The sequence below is a fragment of the Somniosus microcephalus genome, chromosome 22 (assembly GCF_052327205.1).
Source record: "Somniosus microcephalus isolate GS21.2 chromosome 22, FLI_Smic_1.0, whole genome shotgun sequence".
In the NCBI taxonomy this organism is placed as follows: Eukaryota; Metazoa; Chordata; class Chondrichthyes; order Squaliformes; family Somniosidae; genus Somniosus; species Somniosus microcephalus.
The window spans coordinates 66,609,692-66,628,179 of NC_141008.1; the positions used below are offsets into that span (position 1 = coordinate 66,609,692).

The 18,488-nt window shown below is 41.6% G+C and overlaps 3 protein-coding genes across 5 annotated transcripts in view; 2 read left to right on the forward strand and 1 right to left on the reverse strand.

Annotated features, from left to right (window-relative positions):
- Positions 1 to 1,856: 1,856 nt before the first annotated feature.
- On the forward strand, positions 1,857 to 17,837 carry LOC147102489 (uncharacterized). 3 transcript variants are annotated; one of them, XR_015073274.1, is made up of 6 exons: positions 1,857 to 2,203; positions 4,200 to 4,582; positions 6,839 to 6,943; positions 12,362 to 12,431; positions 13,296 to 14,363; positions 14,570 to 17,837. XR_015073274.1 is itself a non-coding variant. In XM_085964987.1 (5 exons), exons 2-5 carry the CDS (start codon positions 4,289 to 4,291, stop codon positions 13,589 to 13,591), a joined length of 765 nt encoding a protein of 254 aa, XP_085821113.1. In that variant the 5' UTR covers positions 1,857 to 2,203; positions 4,200 to 4,288; the 3' UTR covers positions 13,592 to 14,455. The 3 variants fall into 3 exon arrangements, 1 of the variants encoding a protein (XP_085821113.1); XM_085964987.1 differs by lacking the exon at positions 14,570 to 17,837 and having other exon boundaries at positions 13,296 to 14,455; XR_015073275.1 differs by lacking the exon at positions 1,857 to 2,203 and having other exon boundaries at positions 4,109 to 4,582.
- Positions 14,189 to 18,190, reverse strand: cryba1a (crystallin, beta A1a). The gene is made up of 5 exons (XM_085964989.1): positions 18,143 to 18,190; positions 17,920 to 18,038; positions 15,692 to 15,833; positions 14,906 to 15,048; positions 14,189 to 14,336 (listed from the first exon to the last, which is right to left on the reverse strand). The coding sequence occupies exons 1-5, from the start codon at positions 18,173 to 18,175 to the stop codon at positions 14,189 to 14,191; spliced, it is 585 nt and encodes a 194-aa protein (XP_085821115.1). The 5' UTR covers positions 18,176 to 18,190.
- LOC147102491 (beta-crystallin B3-like) overlaps positions 14,664 to 18,488 on the forward strand; it is a 31,331-nt gene continuing 27,506 nt past the window's right edge. The window contains exon 1 of the mRNA XM_085964988.1: positions 14,664 to 14,752. The gene's annotated coding sequence lies outside the window, so the exon portion shown is untranslated. The remainder of the gene's footprint in view (positions 14,753 to 18,488) is intronic.

Genomic DNA, 18,488 nt, shown 5'->3' on the forward strand with positions numbered 1-18,488 from the left:
TTACGCGGGAGACTGTAGTCCCCCACACTGGCATCTGCTTTAAAGGTTCACTCCCATTTAAAAAATTGTTAAAACTAGAGTCATTAGGTTCCCTTAATTAGGAAAATAAATTAATTAAAGAGGTGTTGTCACTCCTGAAAAGTTGTTAGTCAAACTGTTACTAAGTGACGTGGTTATATCACTTGTGTAATTATGATATGCATCAGAACATAGGAATAGGAGGAGGCCCCCCCACCCCACCCCCCCCAACCACCACCAACCCCCCCCCACCCCAACCCCCCCACCCCACCCCCACCCCCCTCACCACCCACCCACACCCACCCCCCCCACCCCCCTCACCACCCACCCACACCCTCCTTCCACCCCCCCCCCCCCACACCCTCCTTCCAAGGCCAATATATCCTTTCGAAGGCACGGTGCCCAAACTTCCTCCCCTTTATATTCTAGCCCTCTAGTTTATAAAGACTAACATTCCATTAGCCTTTTTGATTATTTTTGTACCGGACTACTACATTTTAGTGATCTGTGTACATGGGCCCCTAAATCTCTTTGGACCTCCACTGTTCCTAGCTTTTCACCATTTAAAAAATATTTGGATCTATCCTTTTTTGGTCCAAAATGGATGACCTCACACTTACCTGTGATGAAATCGATCTGCCACAGTTTTGCCCACTCACTTAATCTATCCATGTATCTTGGTCATTTTATGCTCCCGTCTACACTACTTTCTATATCACCAAGCTTTGTGTCACCGGCAGACTTGGATATGTGGCTCTCTATTGTGTTATCTAAGACATTAATAAATATAATGAATAGTTGAGGCCCCAGCACAGATCCTTGTGGGACACCACTAGTCATTTCCTGCCAATTCGAGTCCAGAACCCATTATCCCTACTCTCTGTCTTCTACTGCCTAACCATCTCCGAACCAGGTCAATAATTTGCCTTCAATTCCATGAGCTTTAATTTTAGCTAACAATCTCTTGTATGGAACCTTACTGAATGCCTTCTGGAAGTCCGTATAAATTACATCCACAGACATTCCCCTGTCTACTACTTTAGGTACTTGCTCAAAAAATTCAATTAGGTTCGTTAAACATGACCTACCCTTTAGAAATCTATGTTGGCTCTCTTTGAGCACTCAGAGGAATTTGAGCTAATTAATCAATCACTCTGTCCTTAATTATAGATTCCAATAACTTCCCCACAACAGATGTTAGTCTAACAGGTCTATAATTTCCCGGTGCAAATCTGATCACATTGGTTGTGTACACAGCAGCATCATAATAAAAAAACAAAAGCAAAATACTGCAGATGCTGGAAATCTGAAATAAAAACAGAAAATGCTGGAAACACTCAGCAGGTCAGGCAGCATCTGTGGAGAGAGAAACCTTTTAGGTCGATGACCTTTAATCAGAACTCCTACTATAAAATCTCCGGATTAGATTTTATGATTCTGGTATCCAGGGCTCTTAGCCATTCAAAATCCCAGGTTTCCCAGTCTAGAAACCTCAGAATTTGAAGCATGCTTTGCTTTTTATGCTTCCCATTGTGCTTACCTATTCCCCTGCTTTCGTTATTTTCACACACTCAGTGACTTATTATCACCTTGTCTCCTGCACATATCAATTCTGTCATTTAACCATTTCTTGTTCCCCATGTCAGTATTTACAGATCATTATATTTCTTTAGCCTGTGTATGTGGTCGTTGTGTGTTTTCTCCCCTTCCCTTTGTTCTGGTCCTTTTTAAATGCAATCACCTGTAATATCTTTCAGTTTTAATTAAGGGTCTATAACTGAAACATCAACTGATTTCTGTTCTCTCCACAGATGCTGTCTGACTTGTTGAGTGTCTCCAGCAATTTCTGTTTTTGTTTCAGATTTTCAGCACCTGCAATATTTTTGTGTTTTGCTCATTCTGTTAACGTCGTGCCGCTTTCACAATATCCACATTCTGGGGTTTCCAGGCTGGGAAGCCTGGCATTTCGAAGCTGTTGGTCCTGAATTTGTGGTCAGACCTGACCTCGAAGAAAGCTGCCCACAAAAATCTAGCAATCTCTGTGGCGTGAATTTCAGCTCTCCCGATCTTTGTTTGAGTCTGGCGCCGAATCAAGCGAATCTCCAGCGTCCAGCAACAGTGATGTCATCAAGCAGGCTGAGCAGCCAATCAAATTGAAGAATTCTCACAGACAGCAAACCAGGAAGTAAAATGCACAGATTCTAATTTACTTTTTTATAAATTTTACAGAGAGCCAAATAAAGATTGGGGTGTATGCATAGGATTAAGGTAGAAGCTGAAATATCATAAGTAAACTTAAAAAAATATTATTTTAAAAACCATGTAATTCTTAATCATATTAATGGAAAAATTTGACATTCCACAAATATAAAATTAGTTTTTCAGGGCCAGAATGGTTGTTCAGCTGCCCATACGCTGTTAAAACCCCAGTTACTCCTCTTTCAACAAGACTTAATTTTTTCAGGAGGGGGGGTGGGGCTTAGCAGCTATATACCATCATAAAAGGGGAAGTTTTAGTCCTTCACTGTGATTTCAGTTGATTGCTGGCTCTAGGGGGTTCCACAGCACAACCTGTGGCGCAGCAGGGAATGACTGACCGCAAATTCTGGATTTCCTCGTTTATCAAGTTGCTGTCAGTTTCAGAGGGGTAATGACGGCACACACTGACAGTTTCGCCATCATTACCCACTGTAAAATGCGGGCTGTTAAAATGGCTAAGGTCCCGGGATACCAGAATCGCAAACTCTAATCTGGAGATTTTACAGTCGGCTGCTGCCTTGATCTGCCCCAAAGCTCCTTGGTACTAGATTTTTTTAAATCCGTTTTATGGGATGTGGACGTCACTGGCAAGGCCAGCATTTATTGCCCATCCCTAATTGCCCTCGAGAAGGTGGTGGTGAGCTGCCTTCTTGAACCGCTGCAGTCCGTGTGGTGAAGGTACTCCCACAGTGCTGTTAGGGAGGGAGTTCCAGGATTTTGACCCAGCATCGATGAAGGATCGGCGATATACTTCCAAGTCAGGATGGTGTGTGACTTGGAGGGGAACTTGCAGGTGGTGGTGTTCCCATGTGCCTGCTGCCCTTGTCCTTCTAGGCGGAAGAGGTCGTGAATTTGGGAGGTGCTGCCGAAGAAGCCTTGGCTTCTGCGCTGCAGCGCATCTTGTAGATGGTGTACACTGCAGCCACGGTACGCCGGTGGTGGAGGGAGTGAATGTTTAAGGTGGTGGATGGGGTGCCAATCAAGCGGGCTGCTTTGTCCTGGATGGTGTGAGCTTCTTGAGTGTTGTTGGAGCTGCACTCATCCAGGCAAGTGGAGAGTATTCCATCACACTCCTGACTTGTGCCTTGTAGATGGTGGAAAGGCTTTGGGGAGTCAGGAGGTGAGACACTCGCCACAGAATACCTCGTCTCTTTAAACCAGCTAATCTTCGATGTGATCCAATTTTGATATGTGCAGATTTCAACGTGGAGAAAATGTTAGTGCAGACACTGAAAACTATTTAATGGATACAACTGTGTATATATTTAAGAATTACTTGCATCAAACTAAGTAATTATTGTGATGAAATATGTCATTCATCAGACTCTGTAGTTAACTGTATATATTGTATTGCCTGCTCCGGTGTTTGTACCTTGTATTGTGTATAGGGCACCGCCCCCTTTGTGTGTCGGCTCTGCCCAAACCTGGCCCTACTTAAGACAAGTCCAGGCTTGCCCTGCAGTAGAACAGCAGCACGCCAGGTGAAGCCACCGGCATCTTTTCTTTGCTAATAAAAGCCTTGTTTTATTCTGCTAACTTCGAGTCTTGAAGTTATTGAGGCACGTCAATTATTAAAACCAAAATTAACTTGTCGCATTTAAGTTTTTGAAGTGAAACTCATTTTTGTTTAAAAAATGCATCTCACTCTGAAGACTAAATAGCATTTCCTCTAAATAAACGGAGTAGAAATGAGCCTCGCTTCTTGTCATCGTGAATCTCACTTACTATTGGAAGTTCTTATCATTCCCAGCGGAATGTCCGGAAGGTGGTAAAAGCTTCATTTTTTTTTTAAACTGGTAGAAGTAAATTAAATAAAAACAAATCGCTTGGTGTTTCTACCATGCCAGTGGTTGTGCAAGTCTTGGGTTCAGCAGGAAACGTTTTTGCATGCATTTTGCCTGTAATCATTTGTTGTTCCTCAGGGAGGTGCTGTATTGCCGAAGGTTGAATCGTGGTCGCTCACTTCCTACTTCGTCAGAGAGGGCGACAGTTTCGAGATTGGGAGCTAGTAATGGAGTCAGATGGTAGCGGTGAAATACAGACAGTTCAACAGAGGAAGTGCGGGGGTGAAAACCTGTACTACAAAATGCACCGCCTGAAGATGGAGCAGTTTCCAGCAGACATCCACAGGTTTTGCGACCCTCAGTTACAACATGGGCGAAGAAGAGAATTGCTTCAGCTATTGAGGGATATCGATGAATTGAGTTGCCAAAAACTGCAAATATTATTTTCTTTTTCTGTTCCAAATCTAGAAGCAATTAGCTTTATTGCAGATTTAAAGCAACCTGTGGTTTCAGCTGGTGCTGTAAGTAATATTTAAATTGCAACATGGCCGTGTTGTCACTCACTTGCTGCTATATTAACCGAGTGTGGGGCTCCCCTCCCTGTCACTTAGCTCATGTACAATATCTAGATCATTGGCGGACCTGCCGAGGCTATAGCTTGGCTATAAATAGAATAAACTGATCAACTAAAATAGAAATAAGTTTATCAGCTCATAGCAGGCTCGGGTTAAAGCACAGCAGCCAAAGTGCATTCCTAGAGCACCACAGGGAAAGTTGCACCAAGTTGACAGGCAAAGGTCACAATCTCACAATCATAGAAAAATAGGAGCAGGAGTAGGCCCTTCGAGCCTGCTCCGCCATTCAATATGATCATGGCTGATCCTCTATATCCCAATACCATATTCCTGCTCTCTCCCCATGCCCCATGATGCCTTTTGTGTCTAGAAATCTATCTCCTTCTTAAATATATTCAGTGACTTGGCCTCCACAGCCTTCTGTGGTAGAGAATTCCACAGGTTCACCACCCTCTGAGTGAAGAAATTTCTCCTCATCTCAGTCCTAAATGTCCTACCCTGTATCCTGAGACTGTGACCCCTCGTTATAGACCCCCCAGCCAGGGGAAACATCCTCCCTGCACCCAGTCTGTCTAGTCCTGTCAGAATTTTATATGTTTCAATGAGATCCCCTCTCATTCTTCTAAACTCTAGTGAATCCTAGATATAAATCTTGAGAAGTTTGAAAATGCCATTAAATTTTGTAGTTTAGAATGGATTGAGCGTATTCCCATTGGCCTCCTCTTCCCTGGATCATCAATATCTTACAGCTCCACCACCATCCTCACTTCCTGCCACTGATTATGATGTAATGGTCTCTGCCTCAATCACTTCATGTGACAAAGCATTCCCTGCTCCAACAATCCTGTGTAAAGCAACTTCTCCAACCATCTCACTCTCTTAAATGACAATTTTAATTTGATGACCCCTTTACACTGACTCCCCCTTCTGCACCGGAGGGACTGGAGTGCATCATCACCCCATGGAATACAATTTTAATTTAAGTTGTTTTCTTTAATTTTTTTTTTAGTTACAGTCTGTTTGTTTATTGTTTTCTACCAAAAAGAGCTACACTGACTCCCCAACTGGAGGAACTAGTATTTTCCATATTCAATCTATCAAAGCTCTTCATAATTTAAAAAACCTGAAATAAATCTCCTCTTCGTCTTTTCTCACCAACATCATAGGCATTTTGAGAAGGTATCATTTCAAATTAGGAAGAGAGCCATATGACTTAGTGTAGCTAAACTTCCAAAATAATAAAGTACCACATGAGAGACTCTTACAAACCCAAGATAAAAGATAAGACATGGATTTGATTAGTACTGAATGTGCTTCCCAGAGGGTCGTTGCTATGGTCTCTCCTGTTTATGGTATACATCAATGATCTGGAATTGCAGTCTCAATACAAGATAGTTACATTTGCAGATGACTCAATGCTGGGGAGGGGGAGTGTGGACCCCCAGGAGGCAGCCAAGAATTTGCAAAGAGCTCACTAGAGTTTGTACCTAAGGTATTCAGCGGTCAATGAAATTCAGTATGGACACAGAAGTGCTGCATATTGGAATTAAAAGTAGGGGTCACATGTACGCCATGTGTGGAATGAAACTTGCCACACGGGGGGAAGTTGAAAGAGACCTAGGAGTTGCTCATGATGCCTGAAGAGTGTGAGGCAGCAACAAAAAAAGTAACTAGGAATGCTGGGTTATTTTTCAAAACCAATTGAGTTCAGATCGCCAAAGTTCATGTTGAAGTTGTACAGTGCCCTGAGTACAGGTTATATCTGGATTACTGCATCCAGGCCAATGCCGAGGTGAGCAAAGAAGCTGATCCATGGTGTTGAGGAGAAGAGCTATGGAGGATGACTTGATGAGCTTCAGCTCGGAAAGAGAGATCTCGGAGGGAATTTTATAGACATATAGGGTATATGGGATAGAGAAAGTAAATCTGGGCAGGGCACCTGATTAAAAGGGCACAGATTCAGGATTGTAAAAGGCAAGTTTAAGTCCGATGTCAGGAAGTATTTCTTTACAGAAGATGGTCATCTGTTGGAACAAATTGGTAGGAAGGATGGTTGAGGCCGGATACTGGATTAATTTAAGGAAAGCCACACATTTTAAAGATTAATATTCTGAAAGGACGATATCAAATGATTAAAGGACTGAACATCATTTGTGATTTTAACATGCCATGTTTGATCTTGCTTACGAATTTTTTATGCAGGGAACAGGATACTGGGAGTATCTGCTTCAGAGCCACGGTGTGGATCTGATATCATTTGATACAAATACTGTTTATCCGCCAGAGATGCGATATTCAGAGATTTTGGTATGTACGACACTTTTGTAGAGTGACTCAAGTCATGAGTGAGGTGGGGGGCTTTTATCCGTCACTCTGTTTATGTATGAGTGGTGTTTAGATCTATAAAATAACATGATCAAGGGTGACTTGCAGACATTTATGCACTTCTTTTTCTGGTTCATATTGTTTGCCTTAAATTTCCAAACTACTGCCTAAGAAAACTGTAGCTTTGTTTTATCTTTATTTTAGTTCAAAAGAAAAAGGCTAATTTGCCAAGAACTCAGATTTGCAAAAAGAAATCTCAGCCTTAAACAGACCTGCTTTAACATAAATTGTAGACTTCATTTCTGCACATAACAATGTCAATCTGCATTTATATAATGCCTTTAATGGAGTATATCGTCCCAAGGTGCTTCACAGAGGCCGAGCAGTGGTCGAAGAGTTAGGGGAGGAGAACAAAGGCTTGCCAAAAAGCTACGTTTAAAGGTAGGGAGGAAGTTAGTAAAGCAGAGGGCTTAAGAGAGTGAGTTTTAGGGTTTGGAGCTAAGATGGCTGAAGATTCTGCTACTGAAGGTGGAGCAGGGGGGAGGGATGGGAAGAGGGCCTGAGTCAAAAGAGCAGAGGGCATATAGGTTAGAGGAGGTTGCAGAGTTAGGGAAGGGTAAATCTGGGAAAGGGATTTGTAAATGAGATGAGAACATAAGAACATAAGAAGTAGGAGCAGGAGTAGGCCATACGGCCCCTCGGGCCTGCTCTGCCATTCAATAGCATCATGGCTGATCTGAACCTAGACTCACGTCCACTTCCCTGCCCTCTCCCCGTAACCCCTAATTCCCTTATCAGCTGGGAAACTATCTCCGTTTTAAATTTATTTAATGTCGCAGCTTCCACAGCTCTCTGAGGTAGCAAATTCCATAGATTTACTACCCTCTGAGTGAAGAAGTTTCTCCTCATCTCAGTTTTGAAAGGGCAGCCCCTTATTCTAAGATTATGCCCCCTAGTTTTAGTCTCACCCATCAGTGGAAACATCCTCCCCGCATCCACCCGATCAAGCCCCCTCACAATCTTATATGTTTCGATAAGATCGCCTCTCATTCTTCTGAATTCCAATGAGTAGAGGCCCAACCTACTCAACCTTTCCTCATAAGTCAACCCCCTCATCTCCGGAATCAACCGAGTGAACCTTCTCTGAACTGCCTCGAGAGCAAGTATATCTTTTCTTAAATATGGAAACCAAAACTGTACGTAGTATTCCAGGTGTGGCCTCACCAGTACCCTGTATAACTGAAGCAAGACTTCCCTGCTTTTATACTCCATCCCCCTTGCAATAAAAGCCAAGATTCCATTGGCCTTCCTGATCACCTGCTGCACCTGCATACTAACCATCTGTGTTTCATGCACCAGGACCCCCAGATCCCTTTGTACTGTAGCACTTTGCAGTTTCTCTCCATTTAGATAATAACTTGCTCTTTGATTTTTTCTGCCAAAGTGCATAACCTCACACTTTCCAACATTATATTCCATCTGCCAAATTTCTGCCCACTCACTTAGCCTGTCTATGTCCTTTTGCAGGTTTTTTATGTCCTCCTCACTCACTGCTTTCCCTCCCATCTTTGTATCGTCGGCAAACTTGGATATGTTGCACTTGGTCCCCGCCTCCAAATCGTTAAAATAGATTGTAAAGAGTTGGGGTCTCAGCACTGACCCCCGTGGAACACCACTAGTTACTGATTGCCAACCCGAGAATGAACCATTTATCCCAACTCTCTGTTTTCTGTTAGATAGCCAATCTTCCACCCATGCCAGTATATTACCCCCAATCCTGTCATTTTTTTATCTTGTGCAGTAATCTTTTGTGTGGCACCTTGTCAAATGCCTTTTGGAAGTCCAAATACACCACATCCACTGGTTCCCCTTTATCCACCCTGTTTGTTACGTCCTCAAAGAATTCGGATTTTTAATTAATAGCTTCTGCCCCATGTAATTAGAAGCTGGTGCGGTCAGGGGTGACAGAGGAGTGCGACTTAATGAGGAATAGGATGTGGTCAGCAGAATTTTGGACTGGTAAGTATCAAGCTGGGCTGGGGTCAGTCTAATGAGGACTAGCTTTGCAGGTTCCATTTACATTTGCTCTTTTTCTCTGTGTAATCAATAAACCTTTCTTTTTTTTCTTTCTAATTTCCTAATTTGTGTCCAGTAGTGTTTATCTCCACAACCGTGCCTCTCTTCTGCTCCACCTCCTGGCTGTACACTTGCAGTCACCCAATTCAATGCTTTTGTGTCTCCTGGTGGCACACCTGTAGGCTCCCAAGTCTGCCTTTCCCTACTACTTTAGGACCAGATCTGCACATTAATCCAGAGCTTTGCAGGGTCCAATAGTAAATTATTTTGAATGTTTGGTCTTTACTAATGTGATCACATTATTGTAAACTTATCAAAATTTGAAAACATAAGTGAGTAATATATTTACAGTTTGCTAAGACTGGTTATAAAAGGACCAAGTAAGTTGAACTCGCATAAGCATACACTGAAAGTTACAGGGACTGAAAACGTAGGAACAGAAGTAATCCATTCAGCTCCTCAAGCCCGTTCTGCCATCGTCAGCTCACGGCTCGACTCCATTTTACCCACCTTTGATCCATATACCTTGATACCCTTACCTCACTAAAATCTATCAATCTCAGTCTTGAAAATTTTAATTGACCCAGCGTCCACAGCCTTTTGCAGGTGCGGGTTGGAAATATCCACTACCTTTTGTGTAAAAAAAAAAAAAAAAGTGTTTTCTGATTTCACTCCTGAATGACCTGGCTCTAATTTTAATATCGTGCCTGCTTTTTCTGGCTTCCACCATCAGAAGAAATAGTTTCTCCGAATCTACCCTATTAGATCCTTTTATCATTTTAAACACCTCAATTAGATCACCCCTCAACCTCCTAAACTCAAACTAATTTCATGCAACCTATATCCTCATAATTGAACCCTTTTGAACCCCGGTATAATTCTAGTTAATCTGCACTGTACCCCCTGCAAGACAAATATATCTTCCTAATGTGCGGTGCCCAAAACTGAACGCAGTACTCCAGGTGGGATCTGACCAAGGCTCTGTACAACTGAAGCATTACTTCCTCCCTCCCCTTTGTAATCCAGCCTCCTTGAAATAAAGGGCAACATTCCACTAACCTTTTTCATAATGGTACAGAAGATCTGTTGAGAAGCAATTAATTTTTCCCACTCATTGGCCACGATTTTTTCAATGGAGGCGGGTTGGGTGCGGGTCAGGTGGTTTCCGGCTTCCAGTCCCACCCCCAACTTCCAGGCCCACAGACGTGATTTTACGTTGATTGACCTAGTTAAGCCCGACCTGCGGGCTTGCCGGCCAATTAAGAGGAAGCCGATCAGATGACGTCATTTGATGACGCGTCATCTACCGGTTTTCTTAAAGGGACCACACATCAATTTTTTTTTTGACAGCTGATTTCTCAGTGTTTGACAGCATTGAGGTACTGAAAACACTGACAACTGTACAAAGGTGAGCTCTTGCACCCAGGCTCTTCAATGACTCCCTCCAAAGGCTGGAATAGATGGAGCTGCAGGTGAGGTGCCACTGGTGAGAGAGGTTCTCCCAATGAGATGGCACTGGACATGGATTTCAAAACTGGTAATCTAAAGAAATGTGTAAATGCATTAAAAAGGCATATCCCAACATTTTCTTACCTCTGAGACTCACCAGTGCACCATTGGATCCTTCACACCAGTTCTGCAGCTGTCATCAATCCAGAAACATTACAGCAGACTCACAACATGCCACACTTACCTGGCGTGGTGTCCGGACGTCGGAAAACCCGAGGCGGAAGCGGCAAAATTAAAAAAATAGCTTGTCAACTACTAGCAATTACCTGTTAATAGGCAGGTAATTGCCTTTAATCCCCTTCCCACCGCTAGGTGTCGGGTCCATGCGCAAATCGGGGACCCGACACTTGGGAAAATTGTTTGGAGGCGGGTTGATGGTGGGATCGTAACCTGCCATCAATCAAAATGATTTTACCCTTTGACCCGCCTCCAAACCCGCCCTCTTGAGCGCTGGCAAAATCGCGGCCATTGTAATAGCAAATATAGTAAAATAATGAAATTACTCGTCGGTGAAAGGCCAGTAATGAAATCCCAACACCCCAAAATGGATGAAGTGGATGTTCTTAGAGCAAACGCACTGTCAAATCTTTGGCGAGGGAATCAACGCTGGGTCTTGTAGTGTTCCAGCCAGCAAGCACTTTATGGCTATTTTCATTGACTGAGTGCAACCTGGGCCACATCTCCTTGTAACTTAATCCAAAGCTTAATTGGGGGAAGTAGGATTCCTGTCCAACCTAACCATAGAACTGTAGTATAAAATTATATATTAAAAAAACTTTATTGTTTGTATTCAATGACTTCTAAATCCACCGGTCTGGACTCACTGAATGTTCACAAAAACTGTTCTGCAGCTAGTGTCTGCACACATTTTTATGTACAGCATTATTCAAGTCACATCCCATTTCCCAACCAGAATACAATTGTCACTGAAGAGAGTATGGCATTGAATTCTAAGACAGAGAGAAATGTATGGCTTGCAACAGAGAGAAATGTATGGCTTGCACAGTCATTTTGAAGCTGGAGGTCCAATAGATAATTAGCAGGAGAAAACGAACATTGTAACAAGCCAGGGAGCTGTCTGTCACACAAGCCACAAGTGATGAGAGGTAAACGTAATTTTCCAAAAAGCAAATACATAGAAACATAAATGACCTCATGACTGTTAACCACTTTAGCTATTTACTCCTGTTAAATGTTTTTTTCTGTCCAAATTACAGTCACTTGTGTTGTTACATAGAAACATAGAAGATAGGAGTAGGAGTAGGCCATTCGGCCCTCGAGCCTGCTCCGCCATTCAATGCGATCATGGCTGATCATCCACTTTCAGTACCCGGTCCCTGCTTTCTCCCCATACCCCTTGATCCCTTTAGCCTTAAGAAATATATACACTTCAAAATGTGATTCATTGCCTTTGCGATGCCCTGAGGACACGAAAGGCGCTATATAAATGCAGCCTTACTTTGTTAACTAGTTACCTTTTAAAGTTTCAATTCGATGAAATGGCTAATGCAGAATATGTAAATTATAGATGATCTTAGTGGGAAAAGAGAATATTGAACATAAATGAACTTTGAATCCATATGAAGCTCTGTAAAGATGAATTAAATATTAAGTGGCGTTAACTTGTACAAGTAGTGTACTGTATCACCAAGTACAATTTGACTAATTTGACAATATTGATCAAAGTTTGCAATCTATAGATGTTTAAAATTGTTGTCACGTGTCTCTGTTATTATTACAAATACTTAACATAATAATAAGCTGGGGGAAGAAAGCATTTAATATTAAAGATGATGTTTGTTTTTGTAACTTTAGACCAGTGGCCCAGAAATCCTGGAACAGTTTTCTGACAGAGTGCTTTTTCTGGCCTGGCCAGACACAGATGGTAAGAAAGGAAGGATTTCACACTCCTACTCTAGGGAGAATTTTCTTTGGCTCAAAGTAATTATTATTCCTTCCCAATGGCATGCTGAGAAAAATGCCTTAAACTTAAGTACAATAATCAAAAGGGTTTAAGTGGGGTTCCTAGAATTCATAGCAATTAACTGATTAAAGCTTAATTGAAGCTCAAAGAATTAGATATAGCAAGGTGAAACTGTTTTGTACAATGCATTTACGAATTAAGAATTTTAGCACTGAGATTCTGTTTTTGTTGCACAATTGCTTCCTTGATTTCAAGTGCACAACAAGATTATCTTAAAAGTAAGGGTTGTAATTTATTTAATACATTCAATTGCATTGTTACTTTGATTTTTTTGTATTTTAGCAAAATATTAAAATAGGGGGAGTCCAGAACCAGAGGTCACAGTCTAAGGATAAAGGGTAAGCCATTTAGGACTGAGATGAGGAGGAATTTCTTCACCCAGAGGGTGGTGATCCTGTGGAATTCTCTACCACAGAAGGCAGTTGAGGCCAACTTATTAAATATATTCAAGAAGGAGTTAGATATATTTCTTAAGGCTAAAGGGATCAAGGGATATGGGGAGAAAGCAGGGACAGGGTACTGAATTTGGATGATCAGCCATGATCTCATTAAATGGCTGAACAGGCTCGAGGGGCCGAATGGCCTACTCCTGCTCCTATCTTCTATGTTTCTATGTAACAACACAAGTGCCTATAATTTGGACAGAAAAAAACATTTAACAGGAGTAAATAGCTAAAGTGGTTAACAGTCATGAGGTCATTTGCAAGTATTGGAAATTGTTCTGCATTTTAAGGAACATTTGATAATATTGTTTTTCTTCTGCAGAGTCTTCGACATTTTCTCTTGATTGCTTGAGCTGTTTCAAAGGGGATACCGTCCTTCATGTTGGGGAGTTACTGGGTGAAACGCTGTCAGCCAATCACTGGGGACAGTCATCGTCCCGTGACTTCCAGCTGGCACTTGCAGAAGATTTCTGCTGTCTGAGCAGAATTAAGCTTCCAAACTGGCCAGGGCACTTAGACTCCTTAACCATGTGGAAAAGAAAGAGCGCTCAACCAGTTGTGTGTGATGGAGCACATTTTCATTATGTGAACACTAAGTGCAGAGTGTATTTATCATAAGTAATTTTGATAATTTAGACCATGAGTCATCCTCCATCTGGGAAACGCTGTCCATGATGTAGTTAATTTAATAGGCCAACAAAATAATAACACTCAAGCTGCCACTTTGAATCAATTTGAAGCAGCAGAATATATACTTTTGTTGGACTCTTACTGAGAAGCAATACGTAAATCGAATACAAACAGACTATCAATGTGTTGGAAAACTAAGATGTTTGTGATACTGGGAGCATAATCCACTAGTGGTTAATGTGCTTTAAGCCTCATGGCCAATTGCCTTTTTATGGTTCATATCTCAGAACCCAATATGCTTGTCTGCTGTATTTTATAATCTAGTAGAAAACAAGTCTGATGAATCTCTCCAGTCAAGCAGTTTTGAAACTTTAGAACAAGTGATTGGTCATGTGCAACTTAAGACAAGGAGAAGGGAAACATTTTATGACTTTTATTTGAATATTTTAATAACCCAAGTAATTGCGATGAGATGTCAATTACAGTACACAGGTTGTTGTTCTACAACAGAATGCAGTACCAAGTGCACTATAGATTTCCTCTGCAGCCCCTCTCTGATGCTCTGTTGACGTGTTGGAAAAAGGTTTACTGCTGAATGCGGCGGAGTGACTGGATCTGGAAGGTCTGGGCATGGGATCCCCACTCTCTCCAGTGCTTGTATTCTCCAGCATGGCGATCACATTCCATGATGTACTGGAAGCCACGGTATCCTGGGTACTGGTAGCAAACCCATCTGGGGCAGGAAAAGAACATACTTTATGTAAGTGAACTTTGAATCCATGTTAAGTTTCACTGGTATGATTCAAATATGAATGCAATTGAATATATTAAATAAAAAGAGAATATAAATTACTGCCCATAATTTGCATATATCTCAAGTTGCTAATACCAACAGATTGTATTCTGATTTAGCATTTATCCACTAATGAAGCAACGGTACTAAAAGAAACTTTTTCAAACCTCCAGGCCCACAAAATTCAAATGGAAGAAACCAGGGCATATAACTGCAAATAGGACCAAGTGCCAGGGGGCTGGATTGGCAGGGTCAGAGGCTGCAGAAGGCCCACAAGCACAGCTTGGACACTCCTGCTTTGGTTACTTTTGAACTAGTTAGAATTGATCAAATAGGATATTTTCTTCCGACCTAAGGTAAACTGTTATTTTAGAAGCAGAAACAGCAAACCTGATATGATCAACATGTCCCTAGATATACATGACTTTACTGGATCCAGTTAAGTTTTCTTCTTTAAACTGCAATAACCCAACTTGACTTTTTTTTCTAAACATGAAAGCACAACTTACGCGCCAGCTTGAATCTTCATGGATCCAACCTCATTGTTGCACCAGCCCATGGCTTGCAAAGAGGGATAGTCATCACACATCTCCCACTGTCTACCAATGAAGTTTTCCTTCTCAAAAATGATAATTTTGGACTCTTTATGGTGCTAAAGGAAAATTATATTTATGCATTATGAGTACATTTGTAGATGCTGCAATACATTTGCAAGTGGACAAAACAAAGTCAAATTTGAAGTAGTAATCACAGAATATCTCTACCATTTAATATTTTACATATGTCACAAATGTTACCTATCCTTTAACTCCCTTTTTAGAGTGTAAAACTTAAGCTTCTCTAACCTTTCCTCATAGCACACCACTTTACACTGGAGATTAATCTTGCTGCTCCTGTGCCCTTTTAAGTTCAATTACATTTTTTGTGGCACGATGACGGCATCCGAATACAATATCACAGGTGTGGCCCGACAAGTGCATTGTAAAGCTTCAACATAACTGCCGCAGACCCCTGTTCTAGATGTATATTTGAGCACAGCTAATTTTTCAGTTGTGTTGTGACACCAAATATTGATGATGACATTACTCCCAGATCCCTTTCCATGTCTCTCTGTGTGCTAATACAGTTTCTAAAAACTGGCATAAAAACGAGGTCCCAAAAAGACTAACTGTGTAAACTTCTGTTTAATGAGTAGCATTACCTTATTTGGTAATATATGTTGCACTGTCTGTTATGTGGAGCAGATGCTGTGCTAGCACCAAGCACTACAGATATTGAATAGTGAACCAACTTACAGCAGAGCAAATGGGGCGGAAGGACATGAGTCTCTCGGTATGGTAAGCATTGCTGCCACTCCAGGCATCCCAGCGGGGGTACTCTCCTTTCTCCAGGATAAATTGTTGCCCAAAGAAGCTGGAATGCTCATAACCGGCCCATCTACAAGAAGAAAATTGCTTTCACGTCAACTTTTCAAAAATAAATATATTTATGCTCTCAGCCTATTTGAAAATTGAAAAACCTCATTGATTCATTCCTGAGAACAGTCACTACACCTACACAATAATGCAGTAAATATAAGCACTGGCCTGAGGGAGCTGTGAAGCAACTGCTTCCTCAATGGGGATCTTGAGGGTGCAGTACACCTTCTATTGAGTTAATCTCTGCAGCAATAGTTAAAGTGAGGTTCCAGCCTTTAAACTATCTAGAACTGGTTGAATTCCCCTTGATGAGCAAGACCTGAGATTACAGACTTGTTCTGGGGATAATTCCTTTAAAAGACTTGAGTATGCGTTTGAGTGCGCCTAAATCTATTAGTGTGTCGGCCAGTGCTTCCTGCGGTCCAGAATATGTGTCACATGCTCAGGCCTCAGTCTGAAACCATTACCCAGCTGAGCCCTACAGCTGTAGCCACCGAGGCCTGCCCACTGTGGGACAATAAATTATATCATACAAATACAATACGCCCAGATTTCCTTGATCTTTTACTTCCCTCCATCTGAACAAAACTCCGCCCACAAAGCTCGCCGCCCCCCGACTCCCAACTGCGAGTATCCTCCAATTGCGCTCGTTCGGGGGCAGGGGCTGGGGAATCTATCAACGTTGCGACCACATTTTCAAGCACAGCAGGAAAGAAAGTAATTTTTCTGGTCTTTTAATTGCAATTTTTTGAACTTTTTTTTAATCCTCACTGAGGCCTGCTCTGTATTTTCTGTTTCTTTTGATGCATTTTTATGGAAAAAGTATAAATCACATGAAAAATCGAAAAGCTTACCCAATTGCAGGTTCCTAGACGTGCTGAGTTTGATGTGCGTGAATGGTGGTTCAATTATAATTGAAATATACTGGTGTGGGTTTGGCATTTCCTTGGGTCCCGATTGTTGACGCTGTTTTATGACCATTTATGGCCATTTTAAGTTTGAGCGTATTCTAATGAGACTGGGGGGATGCTTGGGCGTAACTTGACATTGGCAAAACGGGCACACTTTCGGGTCTATCTTCTGGGCTGCGTCCAAGGAGCAAGCTCCAGGCCATACTGTCCTGAGATCAAGGCAAGTGTGTGTGTGCAGTGGGTTGATAGACGAGAGTTATCCTGTCACTCAGCTCTTTTACATTTTTTGCAATAGGAAAGCCAGTTTCAGGCCCCATCACATGCACATGCCATGGACCTTGGTGGCACGTGCACACATTCATGTATAGATGTGCATGTTATGCAAACTAGTTTGGAAATCTGATTTACTTCATAGAGGGGAAACCAATGGGATTCCTGACATCCAAACTAAGGCGGGCTGGAGTTATACTGTCACTCGGCCATTGCACTTTGGGCATGAAACCCCCAACTCCAGGGGCTTTCCCTCCCCCAGCTTTAGTGTTTCGCTGCCATGTGGAAACCGCTTTGCATCAAAAACAAAAGTAGCAGTGTAACTGCACCCTAAAATACATTTGCACTTATTTTAGGTCATAAACACATATGAAGCTGATCTAATTCCCTCCTTCATTATCAGTGTCTAAATTAACAACAGAAAATGCTGGAAAAACTCAGCAGGCCAGGCAACATCCGTGGAGAGAGAAATAGAGTCAACGTTTCAGGTCAAAACCCTTTGTCAAGACTGAAAAAGCACAGGAAATGAAATAGATTAAGAGGCCAGGCTGGGAGAGAACAAAAGAGAAGTGAAGAGACATTAAGAGGTATTCAAAACGAGACAAGATGGTGATAGGACTAGTGGAGACAAAAGACAGCTCTAGATTAGGTGTAAAATGCGCTGGCAGAATGGGAGACAGCTGCCATGTGGGAGAGAGAAAATGCTGTGTTGAGAGCAAATGAACATTATCAGTACTGATTTGTATGAAAGTGTGTAAGGGTAAAAAAAAATACATTTCTGTGAACTGATTTCTTTGATTTGTGAAATAAAAAAAAGATTGCATATTGATTAAGCTTGATAAGGTTTGCTTTGGAATTTGTTTGACAGTAACTGTTAGGGCTGAGTTTTCTTGCTGTAAAAATATGTAAAGGCTGTTGACTCACGCTCCGCAATCGACTTTGATAGATCGAATATTGTCAAAACCACAATCCATAATATTCTTGCAGGATGCAGTAAATTCCATCCTCTTGCCTTGGAAGTTTTCTTGATCATAAACAGTAACCTGCAATAAAAACAATATTTACTCTTTTCATGATAGTCAATAAAAAAGGACAGTTAAACAAAAGCTTCAATTCTGATTAAATATTCTTGAAAAATAAACAGTACCTTGAAAACTGATGCCGGGTTTGTCTGCGCCATGCTTATAGGTCGGAGTTTTTAATCTAAAAAAAAATCACAATGCATAATCTCGCTTCACAAGGTGACAATTCTTAGAAATTTGATGCATTAAAAACCCATCCGCGCCCCGACTGCTATTATCCCACAGCCTATATACTTGAAAAGGATTACCACATAAAATTAGGTGTTTGGATTTTCACTGAATAGATAAGGCTGTATTTATATACAATTTTGTATACTTAGAATATTCACATGTTCCATTATCTGTGACTAAATTGGTGCTTTGGAGTAATTTACAAATCAGGAATAAACGTCAAACAAATCGAGGCAACTT